The sequence below is a fragment of the Scaptodrosophila lebanonensis genome, unplaced genomic scaffold (assembly GCF_003285725.1).
Source record: "Scaptodrosophila lebanonensis strain 11010-0011.00,11010-0021.00 unplaced genomic scaffold, SlebRS2 tig00000053-arrow-pilon, whole genome shotgun sequence".
NCBI classification, from domain to species: Eukaryota; Metazoa; Arthropoda; class Insecta; order Diptera; family Drosophilidae; genus Scaptodrosophila; species Scaptodrosophila lebanonensis.
The window spans coordinates 11182208-11208847 of NW_022060548.1; the positions used below are offsets into that span (position 1 = coordinate 11182208).

The window sequence follows — 26640 nt, forward strand, 5'->3', positions numbered from 1 at the left end:
AATCGAATTCAGCTTCAGCTCGGTGATAAATTTCAGCCTCTACATAATTTTATGAGAAACTTCATCTCACTCTTCCTGCTAATAGCAAGCATAAAACTAATAATTTACCTCTAAGTTTACTTATGAACTTGCCGAATATTATTTACTAATAATTCATGTTTTTCCCGCCCACTCTCCTCGTTGCAGAAACAAGCGAAAGGTGCAAAATTTGTTGCCCTGCAAGACGCCCACTCGCGGTCCCCTGAATGGTGCCGTGCCGCTAGGCGGTGCCGCACACAGTTCACACGCGGCCATGTACGAGGATCCGGACGCGCATTTGGGACACCATCGACCACTCGTTATGCGCCATCATCATCACCATCCGCACCATCATCATTATCAGCAGCATCATCATGCCGAGGTACGTATCCGTTTAATTATCTGTTTTTTTTTTTTTTTTTTTGTTTGGGGAGGAAGTTGCAGCAAGTTTTGAAAACTTGCTTTTCGACAGGTCGTCGGGGTAATCCAATATCCTATACCTTGGCTGCTCCTGGCAGGCGGCCTGCCTTCTGCCAAATATTACGACAATCACTGTCAAAACATTGCAATGTCATTGTCAACTGTCGAGTTGAGTTGAGTCGAGTCGGGCTGTCGCTGCTGTTCAATTCAATGCGTGTAAAACGAAACCGCATTTCCTCGAGCCTTTGCGAAGGAAACAAAAAAATATATATGTGTGTATATACTTGTACATTCGCAGGATCAGAGCCATCCTTTATGCACACACGTCTTTATGTTGTATTATATTATTCATATATGTATGTCCATTGCTTTATTTTTATTGTGTGCCTCAACGCCTCAATTTACACTTGAACTTGACGTGGCATAACCCATATATGGCATTACACACACACACACAAGGACTCTCTTTTGTCAGCTTAATTTGTGAGTGTGTGTGTGTATCGTCCTGCCTGCCTGCCTGCTTGCCGGCCTGAATGTCCTTTTTCTGAGCCGTCGTCGCCGTTTTTACGACTCTGACGCGAACGCCTGCGGCATTGCCCGGCGCACTTTTTGCTGCCATATCCTTCGCATATCCTTTTTGGCTTTCATATTTTTCGTTTCGCATTATTTTTTGTGCTTTGTCAACGTTTTTGCTTTGCTCTCCGGCTCTGCCGGCTGTGCTAAAAATGAAGTGTGTGTTTATTTTATTGTCTGATAAACAGCTACTTAGGCGACATTAGGGGCGTGGCCAGCCATGTCCTGCCGCCTACGAACAAAATCTGTTTAATGTCTATTTATGGTTTTTCATTTTTTACACGCTGTTTGACATCCGCTGAGCTTTTGAGTTCACTTTTGTTGACATTTTCAATATGTGGCATTTATTTTTTGCGCATCATAAAGGAGACAGCGTTTCTAATTAGAATAATCCTGCTGATCCTGTTAATTACGAGCTAAGCTTGCTTGTTTCTTCAATCGAACTTTGGTTGAACATGCAATACTCTTTACAAACGTTCTATTGATTATGTTCCTGGAGCCAGGAGGCAGGACATACGTTCTCCTGCATTCCTTCGAACTGATCTGACAGCTCGCGTTCCAATTTCCAAGCAACCCTTTGCCGTTCTACGCATAATTTTTACACAACTCTTGTCCTGCTGTTTGTTGCTTTTTCTTGTCCTGCCGCTGCTTATTTATTATTCAGTTCTTTGCGCTCCTGTCGAGCTTACTGTGCCTCAACAACTGCTTATGTTTATGTCTCCCCACCCCTCTCCCTTAGCCGCTCAGTTCGTTTTCAGGCTTTTGTGTAATGCAAATGCCTGACATTTCGTGTCTTAAAGTTGGCGAGGCTTAAAGAGCACACAGACAAGGACTTGCTGTAAAAAGAATGCAACGGCTGACAGTTTTGGTGTGGAAGTTGCTGCTAAAAAGGATAAGCGCAAAGCGGCTTATGCCTGCCGACGGCTTCTAATGCCAGCCAACATTTATTGCACAATAGAAAAGGCTGAGACAGAGCCAGAGCCACAACCTGAGGGCATTTGCATAACTGGGAACTGGGAGCTGGAAAGTGGGGAGTGGGGAGTGGGAAGTGCAGCGCACTCGAAAGTGAAAGGCCCTAGAGAAGTGTGGGCGTAGGCGCTTCATTTAACAGCATGCCTGAGCGGCTTTTGGTTTTACACTGCCCTACTTTGTGGCGCATTAGGCCGTAAGTGCTCGCGCCTGAAGCGCATGTCTTTTGCTAATCACAATAGATTCCTGGAAGCATTACCTTAAAGTCCTTTAACAATGACTGCCTTACTAAACAGTTCTTCTCTTTTCTTTCATTGCAGATGCTGCACGGGAAGAGCATTCACTATCCGAGTGGCTATCCTATGACGCGCTCACCGCCCTTTCTGGTCAGCTCATCGCCTGGCCCGGATCCCTATCGCTCCAATGACAATGTCTACGAGGAGCTGGGACCAGGACGCGTGGACTCCGATGGCGAATCGGAGCCGCCACTGCACTCGGACGATGATTTCGCCGAGGACGAGTTGTCGCTGCCGGGCGAGTGCAGCTTCAATAAGCTGAATCCGACAGATGTGGCCGCTGCCACGCCCACCGCCACGCACTCGACGCCTTATCATGAGCGCGCTGGCGGCAGTGGAGCGGCAGCAGCGGCCGTGGCTGCGGCTGCGGCAACAACAGCGACTGTGGAAATTGCCGCACAGCCAGCGCCACAAGAGCGCCACAGCGTGCTCAGCTCCAGTTCCTCAACGTCCACACACGACGCCTCGACGGCCACGGCAGCATCCTCCTGCAACAACAACAGTAACAGCAACAGCAACAGCCACAGCAGCAACAACAACGATCAGTCGCCAGCAATGGCGGCGACATCGTCCACGGGCACCTTGACCGGTGGGCCCTCGAGTCAGCTGCTCTCTGGCATGTTGCGGCACACGACTGGACGCAGCAAGTACCAGAGTGCGGCGCAGCGCAGGGAGCGGCTGCCACGCGCCGTCGCCACCTCCCATCAGGATGAACTGAACACGTCCAGCAGCACAGCCGATATAGCGGATATAGCGCCCTTGTATGACAATCGCAGCAACATGATGTCGCTCGGCTACTTGCCACAGCAGCTCCAGCAGCAGCAGCAACAACAACAACAGCACCCACAACAGCATCCCATGACGCGCTCGACGGCGCCACAATTCTACAATACGCTGGAGAGCGAGGTGGAGCGTCGAAATCGCATTAACGCCCATCTGAGTCAGTCCGCCGCACCGCCAGTCTCCACAATATTCCGCGAGCGCATCCACTATCCCGGCAGCGGGCGCTACCAGCCCCAGCAGGCGGCCTATTATGCGTCGAATAGTGCGCAGGGCTTGCTGGCGGCCACGATGCGGGCTCGCACCAATCCCCGCCAGCTGGATCGACGTCTGGCCCATCATCTGCCGGCGGCCCACCAGCACCAGCATCATCGCATACATGCCGCGCCCTTGAGCGGACTGGAGCCCGCCTATGGCTATGCGGAGCCGGTCTATAATGCCAACTATTTCTACGACTCGGCCGGGGCCAGACAGCCGCACACACTGGCCTATGCCTCCACGAATGTGGCCACTCCTGCCTACATAATGCCCGACTATCGCCAGCAGGGCAGCATGCATCCAACGCAACTCTACGGCCGTGGTGGCGGTGGTGGTGGGGACTCCTCTTTCGGCTCCGATTCGGGTTATAGTCACCATACGCCTGCCTCGTCCATCGGACGACACGATTACGATCTTGCCGAGCCGCTGCCGGCGCCCAAGGCGACCAGCAAGCTGAGCGCAGCCCTCAGCTTTGGCTGGCACCGCAACCGCAAACAGGGGACGGGAAATTCCGGCAACTCGAGTCTGCGGAGCAGCAGCAATGAGGCCACCAGTCCGAACAATAACAGCGCCTGCTCCACAGTCACCTCCCAGCTCGAGCAATGCTCGCAATCGTCGGCGACGAGCGGCAACAATAATGTGAACGCCTCGCTCGCTGAAGCGTAGACTAGAGTCGAGGAAGTAGTCGTTGGTAGTTGATAGGACTTTAGAGTGTAAGTAGCGAGAGATCAGATCCTTCAAATCGTATCGTGCATATTCCTATACCGCTGTACAGTTAGTCATAGTCATAGATATAGAATCAATATGATGGATATGTACTTGTATGTATGTTTGTAGTTGAGGCGTGTAAGTGAAAGCAATAGCCATAGCAGCAGCTGCCACGCCCCCCGCGGCTGGCCAGTTGCCCTAAGTTTCTCGCTGTACAAAGTCAACAACAACAAAAAAACAACAACAACAACTAGTAGAGGACGAACTTAGTTTACTTTAAAGTTTAAACTGTAATGTGTAATGTGTAACTGAAAATGAAAATGAAGCAAAGAACTTATAGTACTTAAGTGTTTTTCAATGTGATTGCCAAATTCTATAACTAATTTATAGCCTATAATAATAGTAGTGTATGCTACGATGTATGTATTTACGATATAATAAGCAATTTCAACTGTATGTGTATCAATTTTAGTTTGTAATTTTATTGTTTGTTATTTTAGTTTTGTAAGCAACAACAACAACAACAACAAACGAAAACACCACAAAAAACACTTCAAAAATATACCAAAATATTCGAAAAACAAATTGAACACGACATTGGCTTTTTATTTGAGAGTTTAAACCTTGTGTTGCATACTTTTGTGCTGTGTGCTTGAAGAGAACTTTGAGTTGCATACTTTTGTGCGTCCTGCACAAAATGTACACCCACCCTCTGTTATTTAACATTGTGTTAACATTCGAAGTACATTTTCTGTTAACGAATTATTTTCGTTTTTTCCTGAGTTTTTCAGCTTCTTTGTTTGTCTTTTTTTGTTTTTTGAAAACAATAAACCGCATTTAAGAAAGCCTTTTCTAGGGAAGGCCTTGACAAGACTGTTTATATAATATATAGGAATAAATATCTACATACTACGTACGCGTATAGCAACAATACAAACAAAACATATTTTACTTAATGCCAAACAATAACTTTGTATAGAAAACACTTAGTTCGTAATGCTTGTAAACTATGACTAACCTAACCACTGGTTAAAAACACCCATTAGGTATATCGAGTGATCCTTGTAGCGCCACAGTATAGCTTAGCCTAGTTAACCTAACCAACAAACTTGTACGTATATGCCCCACTTGAACACTTGCTAGGTTGTATCCGAACTTGTATATAGTTTAGTGAACAAAAACAAAAACAAACACAATTACAAATGCAAATACAAATACATTTATGTGTATGTGTATGTGTGAAAATGTTAAATTTCTTATATGAGCACAATGCAATGTATCCTATAAATTAGTAGCCTAACGTTTAAATAAAGTCATTCCAACTACTGCTGTACATATATAGATACTATATATACCATACTTGTAGATTATACCCATAGAGATAGCGTAATGCAACGATCGATCGTAGGGACTTGGCCTACTCTTCAGCTAAACACAAATAATACTGCAATAATTGCTTTAGACGAAGTTCAAGTCGATGTGATTTTCGAAGCCCCAACTCTATGATATAATGTTAGTTTCGATTCTGGCATAACCCAATTGAATTGAATTGAATTGATTGGCTAGTTTGTAGATGAAATATTACCAAATATTATTATGCAACAGCACAATCATTGAGTGAGTGACAAGCCGCCACTAACCACAAGTAGTTGGCCAGTTCGAGCAGCTTAAACGACATTAACTACATATAGTATATATATGTATGTACGCATAATATATACTAACTATCTTTAGAGTTCCATTGAAATTGCAGGCATCAGACATCATTTTCCCCCAGAAAAACGCAAAGCCTTTCAGTTCGTTTCCATTCCAGTTTTCATTTGAATATTACATATCAATTTTTGCGAAAAGAGAATCCTTATTCAATATACAAGTAGCACACCTGGTTTCTAATACTATCAATATCAGTACAAAACTTCCACTGTACACATGCATTAACTTTGTATAACTCTACATATATATATATATATATATATAGTATACACACATAATACATAAATGATAATAGCAGAACTTAATGGCGTTCTTGTCCCTAAAAACTAGCTTGTATATAAGATACATACATATATAAAAAACATTACTCTAGTTCTTCCAGAAGCTAACACAAAAAACTGTACTGTTAAACTCCTTAGGTCCTTGCGTTAGTGAATCTATTTATTTAGGCATTTTATTGTACATACGACTTAAGTGTTTCGTTTTCTCTTTATAAGAAATTTAACGGCATATCAGCATCGACTCTATATATGTACTTGTAGATAAAAACAACAACAACAAGAACAACCACTTTCGTATACCAGAAAAAAGGATGTATTGTCTATAACTTTGAACTTTGTTTCACTTTTATTAACTTAGAATGCGAGGAAAAATGACGGAATAAATAAAAGTAAAAAACGAAAACGCGATTTAATCGAATTTATAATGTTAAAACGCCAATAGTTACACGAATAAATAAATCATAAATATATCAATTACAAATTATTAAACGAATTATTAACAATTATACAATAGTTAGTTTACAAGCAAATTTTTGTAAAACCAAATTAGTTCTCTTTCTATATACGACTAAATACTATACGAGTATAGTGCATATAGTATATGGATGCGATTGAACCAAAGCGGATAATAAGCATAACGATTTAAATCAAATTACACACTCAATGAACATTTTTGCCAACTCGCCCCTACCCCCTAAAGTAGTAGCCGTAATCTCATGATAATGATGTTCATGATGACTACATATTATGATGATAATGATGATGATGATAATGATGCTGCCGTCGGACACTCCCTTTAATTAGTAACAGCATTCAAATGGCAATCGCATAACAAAAGAAAGTGCGTCTCCGCACACTAAATAAAAAGTGAAAATTTTATTTTAAAAAATAACAAACGTATCTGTCGTGTTTTCCTTTCCTTCCTTGTCGCACCGCACACGGCGACCATTTGCCGCATTATGTATGTAAAATGGCGCACACTCGAAATGCATATGGCGGACTGCCAGGCCGGCTTGTTCATGTCCTTTCTTCATCGGCCTGCCCTTGTCCTTGCCCACTGCAGTAACAACTCAGCAGGAGCTGCCAACAACGGTACAGTGGGCTTTAAAACAACAAAAAATCAAAAAAAAGGGTGAAGATATAAAGTTGAGCCAGACCGGCTTCTTCTGATTCATGTAATTTTTGTTATCTAAATTTTGCTTTTAAGCGGACCGTATGAGTTAAAAATGCATTCATTTGATATTCAAAAATTGTTTGCAGTTTTCAAAAATCATTTAAACAATTTTAGTGCAAATACAAATTTGATTTGTTGCTTGAAAAATGAATAAAACCTAATAAAAAAGGTATTAGTGCACGATATTTTAATTGCGCCTTCTAGCGATCTTTATGTGTACCATAGTTGAAGTGACGTTTGAAGCGCAGGAAGTCTACAAAAACTCATTACACTCTGCATTCGAAGGTGTCTATGCAGATAGGATTTATTTATTTTTTTTATTTATTTATTTATCGACACAGCATATCCTTAATAGTACCATCTTTCCGTATTAAATGTATTTTAAAAGCAATGAACAGACATATTCCATCTTTCATTTTGTTAAAAACGATCGATTTGTCAATACGCCATCTATCGATATTTGTGCGTACCTCTGGTGGAAGGAGTGTAGACTTCTGAAATGTAGGAAATCTACAAAATCTCCTTTCAAGTCTATTCGGTGCAACATTTCTCTAATGGTTAAAAATTAAATTGCTTAAAAATATAAATGTTTAGTTTAAAAAACTGTGAATGAACGTATTTTATCTTTTCAATTTTTTTTAAGGAATATGACACAGTTATTAAAGTAACAATAGCGTCATCTAGCGATCTCTATGCATAGCACAGCAAAAGAGTTGTAGACTTGTAAGCTAAAGGAAATCTACAAAATCTCATTTCACTCTCCATTCAAAGTTTTGGATAGTTGCGTAATTAATTCAAGATCTAATGCCCAGCTCTGAGATAAAGATATCAATAGACGTGAAATCTAAAGTACTATAAGTTCTGAATTATTAATAAATTAACAAATCAAAACAAGTGCAAGGCCGACAGTGAATACCCTGTACCCAAACAAACTTGCGGCGCTGAGTTATATGCGCCTCTAGCAGAACCAAAATGAAGAAGAGCGAACTTGCCGTTTTGGATGAGATTCGAAACTAAATTTTATAATTCCATATAGAGTTTGGAAACAAATCTATCCATAAAGAACAAAAGCAATACGGTAGAGTTTTGTTCCAAATTCGTGGCATCAATTAAAAACGCATTGATTTTTGTTACAGATTAAGCGACATTGTTCCACTGTGCGTCGTCGCAACATGTCTCGGAGTAATGAAAAGCAAAGCTGCCGCTTTTAGGAGTCGAGCATACGTATAAGAAAGGAAAGTGGCAGGCGAGCGGCGTAAATCTGCAGCAAATTAAATATGCGCCAATGTGTGGCATGTCGGCTATACTCGTCTGTGTATGTGTATGCGTATGAGAGTGTGGGTGTGTGTGTGGGTGTGTGGGTGTGTGTGTGTGTGCGTTTGTTTTACTTCTTGCGCATGCAGTTAATGTGCTTATTTTAAAATTTAAATTGGCTTTTGCAGCGCGCACTTGAGCGGTTAAAAAAGGAGGCAGGAAGCTACTTTGCTGCCTGATGGCTGATGACTGCTGCCTTCGTTTTTTGATATGCAACCAGCCTCAGGCACTCACACTTACACACACACACACACACATAAACACCACACAGATATATATATATATATATATGGGATCTGTGTGCTGAGCGCAAGTTTCACTTTAATAGAAAGTTTTCAGGCGCTTTTCTTTCTTCATATTCGCTTTTTGCATAAAGCGCTCAAAGTGTAATTAACAGTTACTTGCACACACACACACACACACACGCACATGTGCGAAAAGGAAAATGTTTGCATTAAGATAAACAACTTAATTATTTTCTTAGTTTGTGGGTGTTTGGCACACTCATGCGTCTGTGTGCCTTGTTTATGCTGCGTTTTCACTTCACTGTGGTTGCACCTTCCGCAAATACTTGTTGTTGTTGCTGCTGCTGCCGCTGCTTGAGTTGAAGATGCATTTCAAGTGCAGCTGCCGGAAGTTAATTTACATGTTTGCTCTTAATGAAAGCGTCAAAACTTGTCAGGCAATTAGTGAACGCGTTTCACGCGTGCCTTTCAATTAGAATGAGCACTGATTCCGATTAATTAAAAGCTAAAGGCCATGTTAATCGCTTCGCGATAAGTAACATTGACAACCATTTGGCAGCAACACACAATAAGTTAGTTAGATTTTATTGTTTATGTGTCCGTTGCCAAGGCATTGAATTCCATAAATTTTATTAGCCTTTTCTTAGTCAACCTTTTAAAAGGCGCTATCAGCCCACCTTCCCAGAACGCCGCACGAGCTCTGCTTATCAATCAACATAAAAAGAGTTCCCAGAAAGTAACGCTTTTATTTGATTTATCAATAAACAAAAAAAAAAAAAAAACACTCAGTGCTTAACTATTTAATGAACCACTTGGCACATGGACGTGCCCGGAAACTGATATTTTCAAAATAGAAAATCTAATATGGAGTACTGATTAGTGAACAGACAGGCAGTAAAGGATGAAAGTTAAATTTAATTATTATTAATATTATGTTGACAGGCTTGAACAATAATTATAGAGTGTTTTTCTCTTCAATGAACAAGTATTTTTCCGCTGCATGTTTAAAATATTCCATTTTCTATGTGAAGTGTAAGTATTAGACATGAATTAATATTTTGTTAAGTATGTTTGTTTTCACTTTACTTCACAGCTAGCATGATTTTAAGATAACTGTATTATCCAGTTAAAGACAATTATTCTAGTGATACCTTTAAACCTTCTAGTGACCCTTGAGCTTGCGTGTGTGACTTTTTTTTTTTGGTGACTTTTAAACATTTTTTTCTTCAGCCAAAAAACACTTTGGAAATACAACACAACTGATATTGAAAGTGGCAGCTTGCCTGGAAACAGTTAGTCCATTATATGGCGATTATAGCATATTATAAACTGTACTATTGGCCAATTAATTTGCTTATCACTAAGTATCATTCAAGATACGAGTGTTACCCATTAGTATCAAGTATCAAAGATTTCCTACGCGGCATTGGTGCGGATGATAAGCCCCTCAGGTCTTATCGCTCAGATGATGAAAGCGCGATAATAAGGCACAAGACACACCCACCTCTTTGCGGTATCGTATTTCATTGTTTTTATTAAGCAATCAGTGTGATTTTTATGCAATACTATTACTAGATAATGGATGATAGCTGGCACGTGCGATTATTATTTTGTCTCATTCGGAGCAAAGGCTAATTTACTGCCTTCTTTGCCAGCTTCATGTTTATTATTAATCCAAACTTTATACAGATTCCTAACTTGGCTCTACTCACTCGAACAGTTTTTCATTCATGAAAAATTCACATTGTGGCCCAATTAAATTATTAAGAAACGAGTCACGAGCTTTGTTACCTTTGCGCTCAACTCGAAATTGTTTTAATTAAATAACAGAGACAAGCTGTGAAAAGTTACATACATGAACAATTCAGCACAACATGTTGTGTCTGCATGTGTGTGTCTATATGCGTACATGTATGTGTGTACTATATGTGTGCGACGTCTTCTCTCAGCTATGTAGGTGAAACATATTTGTAGTTAAAAGTTTTCAAGCAACTGGGGAGTCCGCCTGTTTCTGTCCCTAAAAGTTTTGTCTGCGAGACTCAAATTGGTTCACAGATCTAGATTGAAGAAATGAATAAAGTCTATTGTCAACTTGTAGTCTTACTTTTTGGATATTAGAAACTTCTAAACACAAATGCGAACGGGATTCACAAAATTTTAATTGGCCTAGCATTTATTATAAAGAAAACCTTTTTATTATTATAGAAATCAAATATAAGCAGCAATCAAATTGTTGGTAACATTTAAGAAGTCAGAACATATTTGGAAATTAAATTACCTTTCAAAATTTTTGACTTTTTACTGCTTTCTCTGATTGTCAAATGTCCAAACACTTGCATTATTTCAACCAAAATTTTCTTCAAGTTATGCGAATTTAGATCTTGATACTCAACACATTTTTCTGTTAATTTAAGAAAGCATATTCTTAACTTAAATATTTTTGCAAGAAAAATAGCGCATCTACATATATTTTAAGTCAAAAATGATTGAAATTATATACTTTTGTGAAATGTTTTTAGAACAGCATTCAAAAAATGTATTTTTTTTTTTGTTTATTTCTAGTTTTTTGCAAAAATGAGTTTTTATATAATTTTGTCTAGTCTACATAGATATATAAATATATTTGCATTTGTTTGAAAATTAATTCAAGTTATAAGAAAATGAATTTAAAAATCTTATTTAAAGAAATCGAAAAACCTCTCCCTAAACTCTTTAAGGATTTGCAAACTAGTTCTCACAGCGCTGCTGCCTATGCATTAAATATGTTGATGACAGGTACCCAAGAAACAAAAGAAGAGGATGACAACTCTGAACTTAGAATGTGTGTCAACTGTGTGCTAAGAGTAAGTTTTATCTATTCTCTGCTTCGTTTTTTATTCCTGCCCCGCACGATGGCAGTATTTGCGCTGTGGCCGAGCTGGAAGTCAGCGCCAGAGTTGAAAGTGAAGCGTGAAAAGCATTTAAAATTAATGTGGCATGCAGGTGTGCGCGAATGTTTACAAGACAGACTGCCGTTGCACACATCGCTGCTCAACACTGCACGCTTCGGTTTGGGGCGCTGCGGTGGCAGTGTTGCACATGGCCGACTTGTAGCAGAGTTGAAAGCGAACATTTTATGTTGACAGCCATAAAACTTAATGCGAACTGTAATGTTTAGGCTTGAATTCCATCGAAATGGCAGTTATCGCAGATATGGGCCGTTAGTTACATGTTTGGCGGCCACTTGAGTTCCACATGCCACTTATCAATCAACATACACTATCACACGTCGAACACATGCTCGCACAATTATCGGGCAGACTAATTGCAGGTACGTTTCAGCTGGAGCTTAAGGTCTCAGTTGGCTATCACAAGTGTTGGGCCGGGCCAGCAAGTGACCAGTTCTTCAAAATGCAGTCACATTGCACCGTGCGGAGAAAATTAAAAATCCCCTTTCCCCACAACTGATTCAACATCTTAATTCTGTTTTAAAACAATTCGTTGCTTCACTTAAAAAGTCGCTACTGAAGCTAAGGAAGGGTGTGTCAGACCGTTGAGCATTAATATGCTCAACAAAAATTCAATTTTCATTATGTTTTAATAGTTTCATAAAATTAACAGGTTCGATCGACAGACATAAGTAAATAATTTATGTTAGTGAAGTCTTTACAAATGTTGTGCTTTTTTCTAATGGATCTGCAGGTAGTTCTTCATACTCTCTATATTGGGTTTTCAAATATTATAAATTAGCATCTAGACTTGTACAAGAAAAAAACGCCATAGAATTGGGTAAAGCAAACATGATGTACAAAGCCCTACCTTTAAACTTAATTATAGACGATTTTAATAGTCTTTAGGAATTCATTCGCACTTGATTTCAATAAACTCAAAAGCCCTACCTTTTTACTTAATTATAGACGATTTTAATAGAGAAGTCTTTAGGAATTCACTCGCACTTGAATTTAATAAACTCCAATACGGAAAATTCTACGAAAAAAGGAAACAAATTCATGCCTGGTCGTCCCACTTTTCGCGTGTTAAATTTCAATTCAAACTCCAGCTTTCAATTATTGCTATAATACTAATATTTATTGGCTAGCTTGATTTATTAAATTATTAAAAAAAATAAAATGTATTATTCGATTGATTTGTCAGCGAATTGATCAACGAACCTTGCCCGTTTGCCAACACTGCACAAATAAGACAGGTTTATCATTATAGATATCAACATGATTAATTACCCATTAGCCGCACATGATGTGACCAACAGACCTTTAGGTCTGCCCTCGTGTGGCATGAATTCAGTTACTCTGTTCGAGTCACAAGAATCGCATTTCCGCGATGTCTCTGAATTGGAATAAACTGGCGGCAGGTACGCTGCAGGTTCTATTCTTGCTGCTGGTCGGTCCCAAGATCACAGTCAATGCTCAAGATGACAATCCATTGCAACAGTGCACCTCCAGTTCTAGCGTGGATCTCGATTTGGAGCAGGTGGGTTGCTGAAGTTCGAGTTCTGAGGGGTTGTCTGATCTGTTTTTCATTTCTTTGGACAGTTCAGTGGCATTTGGTGGGAAGTGGCACGTCAGCCGGCAGCCAGTATGTTTTGCACCCAAATAAACATTACGGCGGTGGGCAATGACGAGGTGGATATTGTCACCTGGTACTCGAATACGGCCACCTATCCGTGGGTGAATCAGAGCATGACTTTAACTAACTTCAGCATGCAGGACACGATACCCAATACGGGGGGGTATAACCTATCCTTTGTCGCCCCACCCACCGTGACGCCCTACACGGCATTCAAAATTCTGGCTACCGACTATACCAACTACACCTTAATTTGTGGCTACACCAATGCCACAGACTCGACCACAGCGTTCGCCATGATCCTTACTCGCGATCGCACGCCCAGCACCGACGCTTTGACCGCTCTGGAGACACAGGGATCTACTTTCAACTCGAACTTCGGCAGCTCCATGACTCTTGTGACTCAGGATGACACGTGAGTAGTTACGCCCTATGCTTTATATGTACCTGAATCTTCAGTAAGCCTTGCCTCCTTTTCAGATGCTACGACAATCACAGCAATCGAAACACTTTCTCAGTGCTCTACATATTCGTGATGTGCCTTATCACTTGTCTTTTAAATAATTAACTAGTGCAGTTTATATCTAAAATATTGAATTATTCATAAATTTTGTGTTACATAATTGTTGTAGATGTTGAAATAAATTCTTAGGTCACCAATAGATATGAACAGACAAGTAGAATTGACATATTAAGAGCACCCACAGCAGCTGAGAGCACAATAATGTTCAGAGTAGAGCTCCAGAGAGGGGACTGTCACCGGATAATACAAGTATATATGCCCTACTGTTCAATTTTCCAATTTAGTTATCACAACAGATACCATATCATTTTTGAATGCCATGCACCTTGAGCTCAATGTAATTAAAGGGCTTAGCTCGTTTACAATTTTCTGCTGCGATCACGAATGGCATTTTCCAAGTGGTGGGGTTAGTCCACCTTCGAGCGCGAGTCTGAACGTACCCTCAACATGTCCGCAAGCTGCCACACCCTAATATTTTGTCTACTGATCTGCCCATTTGCTCCGAAAACAATACTTGCGCTTGGCCAACAGACAATCGGGCAGTTCTGTGATTCCTTTACTGGCACGACAATTAATGTGACGCAGGTACAAGCACTGTTTACCGAAGTTATAGTCCCAAGTAGTCACAAGTTATCCAATCTATTTTTTCATTCAAGCTCATGGGTGAGTGGTATGAGGTGGGCCGCCTGCCAGCCGTCAATCTGTCCTGTGTCCAGACAAACCTTAGTAATGACGCACAGCAGGACACTGTGCATGTGAATACCAGTTTTTTCGATGCAAGCCATAAACCTATGATTAAATACGACACAGTAAGCGCAGTACCGTTGCCAAATATGTCGCCTTTCAACATATTCCCACTCGTGAACGATACATTAGACACCACATGGTACAAGATCGTGTCAACAGACTATACGAGCTATTCATTCATATGTGGATATACAAATGGAACCGGAACAACAGACACCTTTGCCTTTATGCTCACACGGAATCAGACATCGCTAAGTCAGGGAGTATGCGCGGTAATCGGAAATCTTAACATGTCGATGATCGTGGAAAGCTCTACGTGAGTAACCAGCAGGGCAAAGCCAAAGGATGCGTTTAACATATACTTTTATTTGTTGCAGCTGCGGGACCGATCCCGGCACAGACTCCAGTTCAACACCTGGTCCCACCAGCCCCAATGCCAGCTCCATCATTTCTTTTCCTATACTATACTTTCTGTTAGCCCTTATTGCTCTGCACTTTTTGTTTAAATAAAATGAACTTTTCCTAGAGCAGTTCAATTACATCTACAAACTTGCATTTCGCTCGTTCTTTTTTTCCACCGATACAGACTTACTGTTTTTTAATCTAAAACCGAAAAAATCATTTGAGCAGTTTAGAAAGTCAGGGCTGATATACGAGTAGTTTATAATTTTCACTTACATAAAGCATTACTTAATATTTGCCCCTGGAATGGGGAAACTATAGGTTTTGTGTTAAAGGTAATACCTCCGAGGTAAAATATAACCATAAAAGCACATTTATCTTATGACTCAATATTTCGCAAAAAGATAACTCGATTACTGAACTCATTTTCATTTCCTCAAAATAGCGCCAATAACATTATTATGGCAGCAATTTGGACGGCAGATAACAACAGTCTTCATAAATTTCAACTTCATAAAAAACATATATTTATTTATGCAGTACTGTGTTGCTCTATAAGTCACCGAAAATGTTTTTAAAAGCAATAGCGTTGTAGCGACTGAAAAGCTTTAACGACCCCTTATATTTACAGCACATAATTCTAGATATTTTAGCCTGAGCTATATATCTGATAGTGTTAGTGATTGTGTTTTGTGTTACTTTAATTAATATAACTCATTAGCTCATTAACTCACTCTGCATATTAGCACTAGCGTATTCATTAAGCTATGGTCAGACATGCAAATTATTTGCACAACCATTTATCTTGGCTTAAAAGTAACTTTTGAAATGAAATTCCACAGAAATTTGTTGTCTTTTGGTTTGTGAAATTCGACACATTTCTGTGCAAAAGCTTTGCCGATCTGACCATTGTATGCGCCACTTTGTTTGCTAATTAAGACCTCCAATTGTTGAGCTTCCGTTTCAGCTTTTAGGTCTGCTTCTTCTACCCAAACACAATTAAACTTCGATCACCTCTCTATATATCTTATCTAATCGCAGAGTGGACAGTTACTCATAAACTCATTTGGCATTTACGCATATCATTAACATTAGTTATTCAATATTTAAATGGCATTTACCAGTTTATAATGAGGCAAGAGCTAAGGCAGACGGATAAAATGTCATCAGTCTCGGCTATATGGTTACTCACTTCTTTGTTTCTCCTATTCCATGTGCTTCCGATTGATGCACAAAATGAAACCACAGCGGCGAAGAGCTGTAGGGAGTTCACCAGCATAGCTCTGGATGTGGACAAAGTGACATTGCTTGGATAAATTAAAAATAATGCACAGGCCAACTGCTCTACCCATTTGTTTTTTCAGTTTATGGGAACATGGTACGAGGTGGCACGCCAGCCGTCCAATGGCCACGCCTGCATTCAGACTATCCTCACAGATACGGGACTAGATACCGTATATATTCAGACTAGATACTCGTATATGTACGACAATACTTGGATCAGTCCATATATAGTGGCAGTTGTTACGGCACTCAACATGACAACTAGCCCCAGCCCCAATGGCTATACTGCCCCCTTCTTACTGGGAAACTTTTTACTGCCCTGGACGACTTATAAGATTTTGTCAACGGACTATGAGAACTATGCCCTCGTCTGTGGCTTTACGAACGCCACTTCCTTTGGACTTATAATGACGCGCGAAAGGCAGTCGAAGCAACAGCTGTTCGATGCCTTTGAGGTTGCCCTCGATCCTATTTATTCAAATATCATAAACAGTAGCCTCTCATTCGTCATGCAAAACGCAACGTAAGTGAAAATTAAAATGTTTTGTTAAAATGTTTTGCTTAAAATTAATTTTCCTCTCTTTTCAGCTGCCTGCCATCCAGCGCCAGTACTTTTAAGATTCTAACAACGTTCAATTCACTAGGAATGCTCTTTATAATATATGTTTTAGGCAAATAAATGTAATACCCTGTACCCAGACGAATTTCAGAAGAAAAAAGAAGAAGAAGGGCGAACTTGATGCTGCAGTTTGTGGGCGTAGTACTGGAGTGAAATTGTTGCGCTAATAAGTTTTCTTAAAACCAACCGATTTAGATGAAATAAAATTAGATAATTGTATAGAAATTAGGTGTGCAAAGTTTGGTTAGGGTAGCTTTTGAAATGTGGACAGTATTGACGAAATTCTGTAGCGGGGGAAGGGGGGGAAAATCCAAAAAAATAAAATAAACTCCTTCTTTCTCGGAGAAGAAAGAAGAAGAATCTGGATACCAACTTTGGTTATTCCAGCTTTTATAGTTTCTGAGATACTTGCGTTCATTCAGACAGACGGACAGACGGACGGACGGAATATATATACTTTAGTGAAGAAAATGTTAATAAACACAATTTAATTGTTAATTGAATTTAACCAATCCTCTGTTCGACATAGCGGCAGTGTAAACTGATCGTTGTTTCCCTTAAATTTGTGTCGCTTGCCACATTACGTGAGTTCAAAATGTGGCAAGAATTGTTTTCAATTTATGACGTACTCGTAACATTACTTGGTTAGGGCTTGCGTTAGCCGATTTCTGGTGATATCTATCGACACACACTGTTTTTTTTAGGCATTGCAAAAGTTATCTTATCATAACACTATTGAATGCAATTGTTTTTAAAAATACTAGCTTATCTCATTTACAATTTACTACAGTGATTAGAATCGGCATGCTCCAAGTCACGCGGTCAGTAGATTAGTATTCATTGGAAAGCGAGTGAAGGCAGACCATCGAAATGTTTGCACGTTGCCGCGCGCTAATATTTTATCTGCTGATCTGTCTTTTTGCTCGGCAAACAATACTCGTGCTCGGCCAGGTGCCAATCGATGGGTTCTGTGCTCGCTATTCCGGAAAAGATGTAAATGTGACACGGGTACGAGCACTGTTTATCGAAAGATATACTCAAAATTAATCACATAATCTGTTCTCTCATTCAAGTTCATGGGGGAGTGGTATGAGGTGGCCCGCGTTCCGGCAAGCAATTTGTCTTGTGTGAAGACAAGCCTCGGTGTTGACGCACAGCAGGACATTGTAAATGTGAATACCAGTTTCTCCTATGCAAGGGAGAAGCCTTTTATTACGTACAACATGATAGGGGCAGTATCGGTTCCAAATCTCGCGCCCCTCGACCTATATAATTTCTCCTACACACTGGAGAACTCTGTATTACCCTACACATCGTACAAACTCGTGGCAACAGACTACGACGACATTTCATTCATATGTGGATATCAAAATACGAGCGGAACAACAGAGACCTTTGGCTTTGTCCTACAACGGGATCCAATAATACGGAGCCAGAATACATCCAATTTTATCGCAATACTTGGCATGTCGATGATCGTGCAAGGCTCATCGTGAGTAGCCAGCAAGGCATTGCCGATTATCCTCTGAAGAGGATATAAGTAATACAAGTATATATGTATGTTTAATCTTTAACTTTCATTTGCAGTTGTCCCGGCTATACCCCTACTCCCAGCAGCCCCGATTCCGGCTCTACACTTTCATTTTCTCTCTACCTTCTGTTAGCCTTAATTTCTCTGCACTTATTGCGTAAATAATTTATAATTAAATAATAAAAAATTTAGAAACATTTACAAACTTGCATTTCGTTTGTTCATTTTTTTTTAAAGATGATAGATGGTTGACCAATGAATTGTTTGTTTTCCCAAGTAACTAGCCATTGGAAACTAAGGATGTAGTTAACAACTGATGGCTAGCGAGGTAACTTCGTATTAGATGTTTCAGTCGACATTTTCCACATTCATCATTCAGTTATGACTTCAGGTGATGAAAGTGCTTAGAAATTTTCTATTGTTTATAAGTTTTATAAAAACCTCAAAGATTTTATGCTTGTTTAGGAATACGAAGTATCCAAAGAGTGGAGGATCAGAAGATCGGAATGCATGTTTTAAGGATGATGGAATGAATCGAAATAGCCATGCTCGCCTATATACTTACTATATAGTCGAATAAACGGAACATATTGCGTCACTACACTTGGCACTCCGATTTGCCAGTCTTATTGCATTGAATTGTGAATTGAATCATATTTATCTGTTCTGTTCGTTTCAAATGTGAAACTGAACTGAAAGTCACTTTCATTTTCTACTGCACGGAATTCTCACTAGTTCTCAGTTTTGTGCGAGCCAAAATTCCAGTGAATTGTTGTAACATCCATTCGCAACTCATGTGAACATTATTATTAGACATTTGTATGTTCATAGAGAAAAGTCCCACTACATGACTAATATCCCATTAGCCAATTAGGGATTTATTTAGCTATCGCAAAAGATATCATATCATGATTGAATACAATGCAAGCATGGCAATAAGGGATTAAAAGGATTTTTTTCAATTAAGGGCTTAGCTCAGTTACAACTTACTACAGGGGTTATAAAAGACATGCTTCGAGTCGTACGGTTAGTATTCCTTCGATCGCGAGTGAAAACGGACCTTCAAAATGTCTGCAAGCTGCTGCACCCTGATATTTTGTCTGCTGATCTGCCTATTGGGTTCGCAAAGAATCCTTGTGCTCGGCCAAATGACAGTTGCAGACTACTGTAATACCTTTCCCAGCATGACAATTAATGTGACGCAGGTACGAGGACTGTTTACCGAAGTTATGTTCAAAATTAGTCACCCAATCTATTTTTTCATTCAAGTTCATGGGCGAGTGGTATGAGGTGGCCCGCCTTCCGGCCAACAATATGTCTTGCGTGCAGACAAACCTGAGTATCAACGCACAGCAGGACGCTTTGAATGTGAATACCAGTTTCTCCTATGAAAGTGATGAGCCTTGGAACAAATACGACATGATAGGCGCAGTATCGTTGCCAAATCTCACGCCCCTTAGCTTATATAATTTCTCCTACACACTCGGGAACGTGTCATTACCCTACTCGTGGTACAAGATCGTGACAACAGACTACACAAACTTTTCATTCATATGTGGATATTCAAATGCAACCGGAACAATAGATACCTTTGCCCTTGTCCTCTCCCGGAACCAAACATCACTGAGCCAGGAAGCAAGCGGGCTAATCACATCGCTTCAAATGCCGATGATCATTCAAAACTCAACGTGAGTAGACATTGTTTTTTTGCTCTGCTTTTAAAGTACTTAAACATATAACTTCCATTTGTTGCAGCTGCTCGACCAATCCCAACTCCAGCTCTACCCCTAGTCCCACCACCGCCAGCCCTACCAGCCCCAGTCCAACCAGCCCCGGTTCGGGCTCTACACTTTCTTTCTCTATACTCTACCCTCTGGTAGCCTTTATTGCTCTGCGCTTTTTGTTTGTATAAACGCACATTTCTTAAACTAGCTCAATTATAAATATTTGCAAACCTGCATTTCGTTCGTTAATAAAAATTGTTATTAAAGGAAAAAACAGGACTCAGTTTGAAATTAATAGAAACCAATGAATCCCAAGGAACAGACAAACTTTAATAAGTTTGGAAGTTTTTTAGTTATACAAAGCATGTGGAGCATCAGAAGTTATACTTAGTAGACCATGCCTGCTTGTCTGTCCAAGCTCTACATTCTGATTTGTCATATCAATTTAAATATCGTCAGAATAAAGTATGTAAGAATAAGTTATGTAATAGATGGTTTAATTGAATGGAAAATGTATTTAATAAATAAAGATACTCATTTCCAAACGATAACAAAAAACCAAATCAAAAATCGTGATTTTAACAAGAGTGTCATGGATTTGAGTGAACTTTATTGCGCCACCTTGTTATAATTACACTATGACCCGTGCTGCCAAATGAGAATCTAATCAAAAACTACCCCCTTTTCTAATAGGTTAATGGTTACGATTCCATGTTCTTGTTAATTCGCTATTCACGCGCGATGCCATTTAAAAAAAAATGATATAAATTCTTGATAAATGCTTCATCAATAAAAATGGCGAGTGGACTTAGGCTGGAAATGAACCTGAATAACAATGATACTTTTCCGAGTGTATTACAAAGTATCCAGAGTGAAGTTCAATTCGATTTGATAAAACGTCGATAGCGACCGGAACTGGTGCTGGTTGATGGTCCATAACTTTCAGATAACACCACTGGTGCACACATACTTATTGACAAAGATAAAGAGCCATCATCTACAATGCCAATACTTATATATGCATAGTATGTATACTATAGGCAGTGAGGTATGTACTATATGTTTTTTTGTGCGAGTTTTATTTGCGCTTCTTGTTTCTGATTACAATTTATCAATTTTGCAATGCCCTTGCTTCAGTTATCGCTTTCGTTTTGGTTCCACAACAGTTAACTGTTCTTCTCTACGATGACTCAGTTGTGGGATTGTTATACAAATGGATATAAAAAAAAAAAAAAAAAAACATTTAAGATACAAAAACTTATTATCAGCTCAACCAAAATCATTCACAATTACTCCACTTGACTCGTCTTTGGTGTTTCATTTGTGAATCCGGGAATGTCACGCGCCCCATAGACGTCAGTTAATTACGAAGGCAATGGTGTCTCTAATCTCGACATGTAGTTGGCAATTAAATGGTGTTGTTCTCTCGATTAGAAAGTTTGCTTTCTGGCTGGCGCATTTTTAACCATTAGTCATATGCACCTATTATTATTATTTAAGAAGCTCTATGTTGTTTGAGTTCATTTTATCTATCCAACTCTGAATACAATTATGGGACATTGCAGAATTTTTTCTCGGGTATTAAGCCAATTCTTAGGAACCACCTTTGAAAAAAAAGGCTGTTACAAAACATCATGAGACGTCAAGGCGTCAGTAATATTTGTTAATTATACTATATAAATATGTTAAGTAAGCAAAAATAAACTCTAATTTTGTAAATACAAAAGACTAAGAAAAGAAGAATTTTCTCTATTACCGGCAGGCAGAACCAACAAATAAAAAAGTATTTTTTAAAAAGGTCTGTTAAATAGCTTTTTTAGGAATATAAATATTTCTTTAATTTAATTGCGCATTTATAAAAAGTATGGCAAAATAAAATACTGAGCGAGCAGTGCAGTAAAATTATGTTCGTAGGGAGGAAGGCCTTAATATATCAGTTTAATATTTGATTTATTGGTTTTGTTGCACTCTTATCGATAAAAATCAGCCAAGGAAAATCGTAGAAAATGTGCATTGCCTGGTGGTGGCTATAGATAGTATATATTTTTAGTGTGGCGATCGCATATTTCAAAATCAATAACTATAGTATATATGACAATCTTATAAATGGTATTATCTTGCGTCTAATATTATTTTAATTAACTCAACTCCTGCATAAAAAAAAAATAACTGATATTGAGAAGGAATTCCGCGACACTCTAAATTGAATATCTCTCCCCTTTTTAAAATTCTTTGGCCTGTTCCTTTTTAAATATATTTATAGATAGTAAGTAAATAATATTTGCATGAACTGTGGAAAAAACTGATAGGCTTTGATAAAGAAATATATAATATAATATATGATCTACATGTGACGTCATAGCAAGCACAAGATGGTGATGGCGGGCGAGTTTTGTGGCCTTTTTTTCTGCAACAGACTTCCAATAAGATATTTAATAAGCACTACACATGCCGCCAATCAAAAGATTAATTCTAATTTGCTATTATTATTCGTAGGGGGCTTTTCCGTTGTTTGCCATTTTTATTTTAGCAATTTAAGCCAACGATTAGTCATGCAGTTCGGAGCTAGGCCAAGTGCAAAATGATAACAGGAACAACATCGTGTAAATCAGCCCACGAAAATAGCTCGCACTCTGAGAGCAGCGAGTCAGTTTTAAGCTGGTGGAGACAAGCCCGATAAGGTCGGCCGACAGCGATATCATGGAGTAGCCGCACGTATAAAAGTATGACGGGCATTGGCGTAGCTTCAGTATTTTTCCGACGGCGCGCCAAGTACCAACGATAGCTTTAGCCATACAGTTAAGAGTGTGAAGGAACGAACGTATCGAAAAACCGTGTTCAAAATGTGGAAAATGTTGTTGTCAGTTGCCTTGCTGTGCCTGTTCGCTGCCAGCGCTCTAGGTCAGGACCAAACCGTGGACTGCGTCGCAGCCCAGGGCATTAGTTTCAATAATACCGAAGTGAGTGATAATTCGGAGTTAGAAAATCTAGATGGATCTATCTAATGTGTCCGTTAATATAGCTTTTTAGCACTTGGTATGAAGTTGCCCGCAACCCCGCCGCCGCCTCCAATTGCATCGAAGTGTCCACGAAGCTGTCGCAGGACAATACAACACTCAGTCTGACAGTCGCACACAGCGCAACGCTCTCCTCGAACTATATGAATGTGAACGAGGTGGCGTCCTTAGCGCTCACCAACCAAACTAACGGAACCAATTTAGTATTCTCTGTGAATGGCCAAAACCAGTCGGCAATTTTCGTCAAGCTGCTGGAGCAGAAGAAATTGGATAATGGCAAGAGCTTCCTTATCGGCTGTGGCCAAACCACTCCTGGCAATGCCAACACCACTTATGGATTCTTCCTGCAAAACATAACCGCATCTGCAACTGCTGACGAACTTTACAGCCTCAATCAAAACGCTTCATTGAAATACTCCTTCTTCAATGCAACAAGCAACATCACGTCTGTAAATCAAAGCGGGTAAGTTCGGATCTATATGATGAGCCCCGATTCAATGCTAATTAGTTGCATTCTTTTGTGCTTGCAGTTGCTTCCGAAACTCGGCGGATCGGTTAGTGCCGGCGTTTTCAGCACTGATGGCTCTTTTCTATATGCTGCTCAAGGCCTTCTAAAGCTGGATTGTTCAACTTGTTTATTCAAAGGCTCGTTATTCTTTTGAGTTGATTCACACTGATTTTTAGTTCTTTATGTATAAACAAAAATTTTTAATTTTTTATTTAGTTTTTAGTTTATTTAAAATTCCAATGTGTGTCATGATGAAATAAAAAAAGAAACGAATGACGCACCCAAGCTCCTATCTCTAATGCCAACAATAACAGCACCAACTACAAAACAAAAAAAACATCGAACAAGAAAATCAAGTGCCTCGGTTTCTCATTGAACTAACGTCGGGGAATGTTGCAATGGAGGCTTTAATTTGTTACCGACATGTACATACCTTACATGCCCGATAAGATAAGCGTAGTGACAACGGCAACAGCAATAAAAGCAACCACAACTCCACCACTCCAGCCCTGATAAGCATAAATACAAATATAAATACATATATTGTGGTAAACAGCGCTCAAACTAAATTGATAATTCTCAGACAAGCGGGACAAAATTAATCATACGCCCCCTTTATCAGGGCATTTGTTCACTAATTTCGCCATCGTTTATTCCTTATCGTCCTCCTCCATAGTTGGCAGACGACTTATTAGCGGGGCCAACAGGTGAATTACCCGTAAATATTATTTTTCGCTATAAATACGTCTCTTTTAATTAATTAGTAGGCTCTTCTTCACATTCGTTATCGCTAATATTGTAAATATACTATATCTTGATTCTGGTCTTTCCAATTTACAATAATTTTATTTTGCTTTTGTTCCTCGTAGATTGGCTATACTTGTAATTGTAGTTCAGCTGAAGTGAAATTCAATGCTCTAATGCGAATTTAATGATATTTTTAAAGGGGGTCTGAGCAAGTGCTAGTGATTTGAAGACTGAGGCACTCATAGATACGTTTCTAAAATCGACAACCATAGTATCTATGACAAATGAAATTTATTTAGAAGTAGCGTATCAGGGACAGCTTAAGTTATTTTTGTAGTGAACTCTAGTTAGGGTTCTATGGCAGATCATCTTAATATACAATACTTTTCATGCTCCGATTGAATTTCTCTCTCCAATTTCAATTTTACTCCACAGACTTTTATCTTAAGCGTGTTTCAATTTTTTGTTGTTGCGCTGCTTTTGACAGTAAAGCATATATTCGATATATTCGACAATGGGTATAGCTGTTTGAAGAAGGAAAAAAAACCCCAGCCTCTACTTACTTCCATCCAGACTAACCTGGACTATCAGTTTAAATATTGAAACAGTCCTTATTGGTATAATTCAAAAACTATTTTCCAACCCGAACAAAATAGGTTCCGCACAAGTTTAATTGTTAAAATAATGATTAAAAGAAAACTCTTATTCTTAAGGTTAATATTATTTCTCTTTCTCCCTCTCTCTTTAAAATCTGTAAAGATGTCAATAGCCCTTCTTTGAAAAGTATTCTCAAAACATCGTAAATTAGTAAAGTTATTTATTTTTATTTATTTATCTATTCTGCATCAAAAAATGAAAAGGAAACAAGTAGAATCGGGAATTTACGGAAAGGCAAGTTTACATAAATATATTTATTATTTGAATCAATATAGAGGTTGAGCCGATAATTCACCGTTAAATAATTTGCTTGAGCACTGCCTAGAGGTTTAAGCCATTTAAGTGTGAAATAGACCCAAAGAAAGTATAACGAATTGTGTCTAATTTGTTAATATTAATATAATGAGAAATCCGATATTATTATTCAATTTAGTAACCATATTATGGCCCTGAGTCTGATTCGGGAAAAAATAGTTTTTCATCTTTTCATTTCAAAAGGTGTTAATATTCCAAAAACTACATCGTTTCAACTGTAGAAGAAAATATGCCAAAAAGCTAAAGACACATCAATCACAATAAATTAGGCACCACACAATCTTATTTTATATTAACATGGAAATATATGTAAATGAGCTTAAATTACAAATTAATGCCACAGCCGATTCATACACTCGTAATTGGGTCACTTAATCTTTGTACACAGGTGTGTTTTGTGTGCTTGTGTTTGTGATAATATCTCATACGTTATATTTATGGTAGGCACTTGCACATAATACCAAAACGCTGTCAGTTAAGACCGACATAAAACTGTTAATTGAGTGTAAGTGACTGGCCATGCCATTGGCATTGAGCCAACCTGCAGACGAGAAATGATAGAATCTCTCTCATCAACTGAACAACACATTCAATTAAACGAAACGGTGCACATGCTTAGAAATGGAATTCAGTTGCAGGCAACATTTTCATGATATGAAAGCTTCAAACGCATTCAGAAGGCATCTACATAAATTACCAGCTAACAGACACTTGAAATAATACCTATACATACATATATATACATACATATATAGTACATCTGTGTTTATCAGAATAATGCAGCAACTACCCGACTATTAGTCTGGCATACACTTAAACCTCAACTCACAACTTAAGACAAACACCGACACTCAAAGAATAAGATGACTCGACTTGAGCTGAAGCTGCAGGAATTTTGCAAGATTTCAATTTGTTTGATAACATCTGCAGGCAACCTCCTTCACACACACACACGTATATATATAGTATATACACGCAGGAGCAGACACACTGGGAACAACATTATTACATTTCTCAAGCTTGCCACTCGAGTCTTGAGCCTTCAAGTGCCGGCTCTTGACTCCGCTCTCTCAAATATTGTAGCATATAGCCAGCCAATAAGCAAATTTCGAATGTAACATCGGGCATGGGGGGAAAAAAGTATTCACCGCCAACAATATTTCCCACCCGCATTTTCAATTCATTAGCGACTGCTGCTCGCACACACAATCGCACACACACACATGTAACATTGCAGAAGGCTTCGCAAAA

At 39.2% G+C, this 26640-nt stretch overlaps 6 protein-coding genes across 8 annotated transcripts in view; all 6 read left to right on the forward strand.

The window, feature by feature from the left end:
* The window catches only part of LOC115623503 (transcriptional regulator MIT1), a 29092-nt gene extending 24500 nt beyond the window's left edge, over positions 1-4592 (forward strand). Inside the window, exons 3-5 of the mRNA XM_030517881.1 lie at positions 187-400; positions 2301-2821; positions 2948-4592. Coding sequence (XP_030373741.1) covers positions 187-400; positions 2301-2821; positions 2948-3980 — 1768 coding nt within the window. The 3' untranslated portion in view covers positions 3981-4592. The remainder of the gene's footprint in view (positions 1-186; positions 401-2300; positions 2822-2947) is intronic.
* An 8469-nt stretch (positions 4593-13061) lies between these two features.
* Positions 13062-15115, forward strand: LOC115623506. 3 transcript variants are annotated; one of them, XM_030517885.1, is made up of 6 exons: positions 13062-13219; positions 13282-13730; positions 13796-14423; positions 14495-14647; positions 14715-14901; positions 14963-15115. In XM_030517885.1, exons 1-3 carry the CDS (start codon positions 13070-13072, stop codon positions 13881-13883), a joined length of 687 nt encoding a protein of 228 aa, XP_030373745.1. In that variant the 5' UTR covers positions 13062-13069; the 3' UTR covers positions 13884-14423; positions 14495-14647; positions 14715-14901; positions 14963-15115. The 3 variants fall into 3 exon arrangements, with proteins under 3 accessions (XP_030373745.1, XP_030373744.1, XP_030373746.1); XM_030517884.1 differs by having other exon boundaries at positions 14495-14901; XM_030517886.1 differs by lacking the exons at positions 13062-13219; positions 13282-13730 and having other exon boundaries at positions 13929-14423.
* Positions 15116-16147: 1032 nt separating this feature from the next.
* On the forward strand, positions 16148-16950 carry LOC115623962. Its single transcript, XM_030518529.1, has 3 exons — positions 16148-16285; positions 16352-16794; positions 16860-16950. The coding sequence occupies exons 1-3, from the start codon at positions 16148-16150 to the stop codon at positions 16948-16950; spliced, it is 672 nt and encodes a 223-aa protein (XP_030374389.1).
* A 797-nt stretch (positions 16951-17747) lies between these two features.
* Positions 17748-18632, forward strand: LOC115623507. Its single transcript, XM_030517887.1, has 3 exons — positions 17748-17898; positions 17964-18382; positions 18478-18632. Exons 1-3 carry the CDS (start codon positions 17761-17763, stop codon positions 18584-18586), a joined length of 666 nt encoding a protein of 221 aa, XP_030373747.1. The 5' UTR covers positions 17748-17760; the 3' UTR covers positions 18587-18632.
* An 829-nt stretch (positions 18633-19461) lies between these two features.
* On the forward strand, positions 19462-20419 carry LOC115623505. Its single transcript, XM_030517883.1, has 3 exons — positions 19462-19626; positions 19691-20109; positions 20177-20419. Exons 1-3 carry the CDS (start codon positions 19489-19491, stop codon positions 20331-20333), a joined length of 714 nt encoding a protein of 237 aa, XP_030373743.1. The 5' UTR covers positions 19462-19488; the 3' UTR covers positions 20334-20419.
* Positions 20420-22906: 2487 nt separating this feature from the next.
* LOC115623508 lies at positions 22907-23874 on the forward strand. Its single transcript, XM_030517888.1, has 3 exons — positions 22907-23105; positions 23168-23625; positions 23693-23874. Exons 1-3 carry the CDS (start codon positions 22989-22991, stop codon positions 23775-23777), a joined length of 660 nt encoding a protein of 219 aa, XP_030373748.1. The 5' UTR covers positions 22907-22988; the 3' UTR covers positions 23778-23874.
* Positions 23875-26640: the final 2766 nt, after the last annotated feature.